The sequence below is a fragment of the Macrobrachium rosenbergii genome, chromosome 49 (genome assembly GCF_040412425.1).
Source record: "Macrobrachium rosenbergii isolate ZJJX-2024 chromosome 49, ASM4041242v1, whole genome shotgun sequence".
In the NCBI taxonomy this organism is placed as follows: domain Eukaryota; kingdom Metazoa; phylum Arthropoda; class Malacostraca; order Decapoda; family Palaemonidae; genus Macrobrachium; species Macrobrachium rosenbergii.
In genome coordinates this window covers 42,851,106-42,858,605 of record NC_089789.1, presented here as the reverse complement: position 1 = coordinate 42,858,605, position 7,500 = coordinate 42,851,106, and the positions used below count along the sequence as shown (strand labels likewise).

General features: G+C 36.3%; 1 protein-coding gene across 2 annotated transcripts in view; it reads right to left on the bottom strand.

The window, feature by feature from the left end:
* Positions 1 to 5,177: 5,177 nt before the first annotated feature.
* Positions 5,178 to 7,500, bottom strand: part of LOC136832305 (muscle-specific protein 20-like) — a 58,409-nt gene continuing 56,086 nt past the window's right edge. Inside the window, exons 5-6 of one of the 2 annotated variants that reach the window (XM_067093212.1) lie at positions 6,376 to 6,677; positions 5,178 to 6,263 (exon numbers count right to left, since the gene is read on the bottom strand). In XM_067093212.1, the coding sequence (XP_066949313.1) occupies positions 6,486 to 6,677 (192 nt within the window). In that variant the 3' untranslated portion in view covers positions 5,178 to 6,263; positions 6,376 to 6,485. Of the gene's footprint in view, positions 6,678 to 7,500 lie in introns of both variants that reach the window. The other variant, XM_067093213.1, reaches the window with a different exon arrangement.

Below are 7,500 nucleotides of genomic sequence, written 5' to 3'. Positions count from 1 at the left end.
GTATGGCACAGATATGGGTATGGGTATAGGTATGGTACAGATATGGGTTGGCGTATGGAATGGATATAGGCATGGGTATGGGTATAGATATGGGTATGGGTATGGTACAGATATGGGTATGGGTAAGGTACAGATACGGGTATGGGTATAGGTATCAGTATGGGTATGGTATGGGTATGTTACAAATATGGGTATGGTACGGATATGGGTATGGGTATGATCTGGTATGGTACAGATAAGGGTATGGGTATGGTCCGGATACGGAAATGGGTCACAGTGTGGCTCGAGAAACCAAAGGAGGTATAGCAGTCGTTGGTAACATTAACAGGTATTCAAGAATGTTGACAGGTTTGGCCTGGGCACACTCATGTCCAGGTGTTACTCTACACCTGTATACACACACACACAAACATGTGTTTTGTATGTTTGCGGGTTTTAGACGTAGGTTTGGAGATATATATATATATATATATATATATATATATATATATATATATATATATATATATAATATGTGTTTGTATGCAATATATATATATATATAAACATAAATTGTATATATATTTTATATATATTTATATATACCGGATACATAAATATATTCCGTAATCCTCTGGCTCAAAGGATACATTCAAACTGAGCAAAGCGAGCCTGTAATCCCATGGCTCATTTAGATAAGATACAAACGGAGCCAACGAGTTTGCAATCCCGTGGCTCCAAAGATACGTGCAAACTGAGCCAGCGAGTCTACAGTCTTATGGCTCAAAGGATACATACGAACGGAGCCAGCGGGTCCGCGGTCCTTTGACTCCGGACACATACAATTTGAAGGAACAGATCCGAAATCCAGCCGGTGGAAAACGCACACAAATTTAGGCAACTGGCCTGGAATCCAGTGGCTCCAGGGACACATAAACGAAAACACCTGGAATGGCTGTTTATCCAGTAGACACCCGAGAGAGAGAGAGAGAGAGAGAGAGAGAGAGAGAGAGAGAGAGAGAGAGAGAGAGAGAGAGAGAGAGAGAGAGACTCTTTACAGTATTTAGTATTTCATTCAGTACAATACGAATGTACTTAGCAACAGATATGTTATTGACGCATGGCTTTTAGCTGAGAGAGAGAGAGAGAGAGAGAGAGAGAGAGAGAGAGAGAGAGAGAGAGAGACACTGTACAGTATTTAGATTTCAGTTAATTCGATATGAATGTGCTTTACAATAATACATTATTGACACGTGTCATTTAGTTGGAGAGAGAGAGAGAGAGAGAGAGAGAGAGAGAGAGAGAGAGAGAGAGAGAGAGAGAGACTCAGTACAGCATTTAGATTTCAATTAATACGATATGAATGTGCTTTGCAATAATACATATTATTGACACGTGTCATTTAGTTGGAGAGAGAGAGAGAGAGAGAGAGAGAGAGAGATCAGCCGATTTGCCCAAAATTTCTTGAGCACAGGAGAACTCCAAAATTTTTGAAAGGTCCTCCAGCAGAGAGCTGTTGCATCGTAGATGCGATGTAAGCTGATAGACGATCTTGATCAAAGAGCTATTGCATATTGAGGGGACAGACATTACTATTGCTACGCAAATGCGGACCTCTTCGTCAGAGCGAGCTAGCGTCCGAAAGGCCTCTATGCAAATGACTGCATTCGGCCACGACTTGATTGTAATTCTTCACGTTCGAGTTGAAAGTTGGTCGATTCAAATGACATCTACGTCGGAAACGGGTTATTTGGTTTTGCGATTCCTTTGTGGTCTAACGGGTGAAAAAATCCTCTTTTTTGGGGGGAGGGGGTAGGATGTACTTACTGACCTGATAGTGGGTAGCCGTGTTTAATTGAAGATAATTTATTTTCATTTTAAAAGTACGTATGTACATTACGGGCACTGAATGATTGATTTGAATGTATTCAGTTTAAAAGGAAATTGCCTTATACTGACTTATTATTCACCCTCAAAATCTTCCATTAGTTTTCTGTAAAAGAAAACTATTGTGGCGGCTTTGTCTGTCCGTCCGCTCTTCATTCTGTCCGCACTTTTTCTGTCCGCCCTCAGATCTTAAAAACCACTGAGGCTAGAGGGCTGCAAATTGGTGCGTTGATCATCCACCCGCCAATCATCAAACATATCAAATTGCAGCCCTCTAGCCTCAGTAATTTTTTTATTTTATTTAAGGTTAAAGTTAGCCATAATCGTGCTTCTGGCAACGCAACAACACAGGCCGCCACCGGGCCGTGGTTAAAATTTCATGGGCAGCGGTTCATAAGGCATTATAGCGAGACCACAGAAAGATAGACCTATTTGCGGTGGCCTTGATTATAGCAGCACAGAAAACTCGATTGAGCCGAAGAATCTTCGGCGCATTTTTTACTTGTTTTATTATTCAAAACACTTTCTGACATTTTCTTATGAATGAAATAACTTACAACTTTCTCGTATTTTTCTGTTTATGTTAAAAATATACTATAATTTCTGGCAGTCATTATGTTATAAAATACATCGTTTTTCGTAATTCAGTCTTTGATTTCAAAAAAAAAAGTTTATTTAAAGTAAAGGACTTTTAAAAGAAGCTCATCGTGCTACATTTCTTATGCATATCCACAGTTAAGTAACTACCACGTACTAGATATACATTAACTAACTACCCGGTAAACCAGTTCACTGCTTCCTCTGGCCTTGATGAGGTATCGAACCCAAGCCTCTCGCTTGTGAGCTGAATGTCATAACTACTTGACTGTATTATATATATGTATATATTTATAGGTATATATATACTGTATGTATGTATATGTATATATATATATATATATATATAATATATATGTCTTTGTTGTAGAGATTGTTTTTGTTTGTTTTTGAAGCCGTTGTTATTGTTGTATTCCATCTTCTTCTTCTTCTTCTTCTTCTTCTTCTTCTTCTTCTTCTTCTTCTTCTTCATAAAAGACGGATAAGGCGAAGCCTAGAATACTAGTAAAAGGTAAAAAAAAAAAAAACTGTCTGTTGCAAAGACACAAATACTGATGTGAGGACACAAAGAAACAAAGGAACAAGTAACAAACAAAGAAATAAACAAAGAAATAAACAAACAAACAAACAAGCGAAGCCCTGGAGAAAAAAAAAAAAAAAAAAAAAGGACCCCGGGAAAATAAACTCTTCCTGTGTGTCTCCGGAGAATGAGAAGCCACGAGTAACTTTTAATAATGATTGGGGCAGGAGGAAGGCGGAAGGATGAGAAGAAGAAGAAGTTTCGCTTTCACTTTAATTACTTTTCGGCCGGGCATTAGCATTTACAGAGAGGCGTTGATTATTTCATTTGTCTCCTCCCTTCCCCCTTCCCCTTCTCCTTCCTCCTTCCCCTTTCCCCCCTGCCTAGTGTTTATTTCCTCTCAGGGAGAGAGAGAGAGAGAGAGAGAGAGAGAGAGAGAGAGAGAGAGAGAGAGAGAGAGGAAGATATTCCTCGGGTATTTTACAATGTCTTCGTTGATGACTTGCCAGATATTCTGATGTAGGCATTGACGAGAAACGGGCAATGTATAAATATATATATATATATATACATGTAAATATATATATATATATATATATATATATATATATATATATATGTATATATATTCATATATATATATATATATATATATATATATATATATATATATATATATATATATATATATATATATATATATATATATATATCTATATATATACACACATATATATATATACAGTATATATGTATATATATATATATATATATATATATATACATATACATACATACATACATACATACATACACACAAACACATATACATATACTTATCAAACAGATTCCTCCTCCCCCAAAAAAACTAAAAAAAAACATTTATAATTGAAAACCACTTGTAATTCAAAACACAAATTAACATTGACAAGACACCAAGAGTAATTATGTTAAAAGAGCAGATAATATTATGGCTGATGCTTAATGTGTCACATTAAAACTAATGGGATATAAATGTGTACACTGAGGTAGATTTTAATGACGCAATATTTCACAGTAACGCCTCACGCTGTTAATGTTAATGCTTTGCTTCGGAGGCGACGCAGATAAATGTTGAGCAATCATTTAATTGCCGGTAAAAGAGGTGGAAAACGTTTGACGGATTTAATATTGTTCAGCTTTCGCCAAGCTTTTAGTAAAAGCTTTTCGGGGACTTTTAAGCTTTGAAACTTTTTAATTAACCTTTTGAAGCGTTGGATTTTTTTTTTTTACTGATTCTGTTTTTTTTATATAGATTAAAATGGCCTGGTCAAGATTCTTCTTAATTTTCAGTTGACTCGGTTAAAATGAGCTGAAATGGTGATGCGGCCTTCCTGTTTAACAGGACTTGGTGAAGAAAGGGTCCACTTCCTACCTATTATGATAATAATAATAATAATAATAATAATATATATATATATATATATATATACATATATATATATATATATATTTATATATATAAATTATATATATATATATATATATATATATATATATATATATATATATATATATATATATATATGTATATATATTATATATAATAATAATCATAACAAAGGTAATTAAAAATATGCTTTTTAACCCTGATTAAAAAAATGAACACAGCTGTGCACTTGAGGGCCTGCACGCACGCACATACACACACACACACACACACACACACACACACACACACACACACACACACACACACCTGCGTTCTGCGTTTCATCTGCCGGAATTAGAGAATTTTGCTTCCTTCGTTATTCAGTAACAATTTTCGTGTCAGTAGCTGTTAAGAGAGTTTCGTATTTGTTATTTTCTCTTATTCTTTATCATTTTCTGTTGTCTCTCTCTCTCTCTCTATCTATCTATATATATTATGTATATATATACATATATATGTATGGATACATATGTATATATATACATACATATATATATATATATTATATATATATATATATATATATATATATATATATATATATATATATATATATATATATATATATATATATATATATATATATATATATACTGGTCTCAATTAGATCAAGAGCCTTCGCTGCAAGTAGATGACTTGCAAAAAAATAAAAAAAATAAAACAAAATAAATAAAACCTTTACCATTTAACTGGCAGATAGGACAGAAAACATACAACCAGGCGTCGTTTTTGAAAACATTTATTGATACACATCTAATGACATACATATCCAATTGAGGGAGCGTTCTGGTCTTAGAAAAGGAACTAATTGGTTTCGCCAATTTTGATTCATTTCTCAATCGCTATTTAATCATGGAAGACGGGACCGAGTCCTGTCGGCGGTTTAAGTAAGCATGAATGATTCTAATCCTCAAGTGAGTCTAATCCTGATTCCTGATTACGACAGAATTGAATAGCGCGCTACCAATCCAGATAGATGGTCAGTTTCCTCGGGATCTTCAATCGGCTGTTTCGCAATTTCATTCCGGTGGTGATTTTTGCTCGGCATTCGTGCTAATATTATTAGTCTGATTCTGTTAGTAGACGATAGACTGAGCTAACGTGGCGACGTATTAGTGATTATCGCTTTTACTGGTCAGTATCTTTTTAGTATACGCAATATTAATAGCGCGAGGGAAGGAACTCTGCGCAGATATTATGTCTTCGGAATTACAGTAGTTAAGTTCATTGCTGGCTGTTAGGCGCGGTGGACGCTAGGCTGAATCAATTCAAAATGGAGTTGTGTTAAAGTTGTCCATTAATATTGGTTATTTCAGATGGTTATCAGATGCTTGCAGTGGCTGTCAGTGCGTGCAGAAATGATCAGTTGCGGAAAGAGAGCTCTGTTGATTATGCGAAAGATGTCAGGGAAGACTCAACTCGCCTTTTTATGATTCAAGAATCACTGAATCACCATTATCTTGATCGTGTTCACTTCGAGTATTCAGGAATCTTACGGTTTCATAACTGCTATTAGCATCAAGTACAGAACTGGTTATTATATATATGTGTGTATATATAATATCTAGTGAGTATTTTCTCTGATTTGAAAACGAGACTCGTAGGCAGTCTAAAATGACACGTAACCAATAATTCAGTCTTAACGTAAGGAAACAAGCACGCGAATGTTGGCATTAATAGACTCGAAAATTAATTGAACAATGTTTTCTGAGCTTGAAATTAATTCAACAATTTGAACGTAGCCTGAAAGTTTTAACTTTAGAAATTAGCAGTTTTATCTTGGTCTTCGATTAGGCCTAAAGAATCAACCTGAACCTTTAACTTAATTTTATCGAGAAGTCCCCGAGTAGGCCTAAAGAATCAACCTGAACCTTTAACTTAATTTTATCGAGAAGTCCCCGAGTAGGCCTAAAGAATCTACCTGAAATCATGAACCTTTAAATTAACAATTTCATCTTGAAGCCTTCGAGTATGTCTGAAGAATTTAACTCGCCCTTCCCTTCTTCTCCTCCTGAAGGCGCGCTGGCGGCCTTATTTCCCGAGGATGACCCTTCGCTGGGCGCCGGTGGTGTCGCCTGCTTGGGACGCGCCCTTGTTGGTGCCAGCCTGGAGGCCTATGTGAGCCCTTCCGGCGGCCAGGACCTCCTCGGAGAACTCCCTCTTGTGCTCTTCAGCGGGGCGGGGACCAAGCCAGGGGCCTGGCCATTCTGGGTGCTGGTAGGTCTGCAATGTAATATTTAGGTCTATTATTCATTTTCATTCATTGTAATCAATAATTTTTTTTTTCAAATCTTCATTCATTCTTTGTTATTCAATACTCTCCAGAACTGCTCTTCCCGCTACTTTTCCGCTACTTCTTGACCTTTCTTAACTGCTTTTACTAATAGACCAGTGAATAGGACGGACAAAACCGCAATCAATGGATGAACGAGAAAATAAATCAGTAAATGAATAAGTTAATAAATAATCTAATAATTGAATAAACAGATAAACAAAAAAAGGCCAGAGAACAAAAAAAAACAAAAAAAAAAACAAACAAAACATAAAAGCAATGACAACCGAATAATTAATTCTTAAAGAAACACGGAATTAAAGGCACAAATAACAACGACGAAAAAAAAAAAAAAAATCGGCACGAACGGACGACGAAAGAAGGAAACAGGAATACAAGAAAAAACAGATAACAAAGACGAAACAAAAACAGAACGAACGAAGGAACGAAGCAGATAATTAAAACAAAAAGTTAACAAATAAAGACGGATCCAAACAGATAACAAAGACGAAGCAACAACAGCAGGAACGAACGAGAGAACGAGCTCACGAACGTACGTACGAACGAGAGAACGAGCCAAACGAGCTCACGAACGTACGTACGTACGAACGAGAGAACGAGCCAACGAGCTCACGAACGTGCGTACGAACGAGAGAACGAGCCAACGAGCTCACGAACGTACGTACGAACGAGCCAAACGAGCTCACGAACGTACGTACGTACGAACGAGAGAAACAAGCCCAAGAGCTCACGAACGTACGTACGAACGAGAGA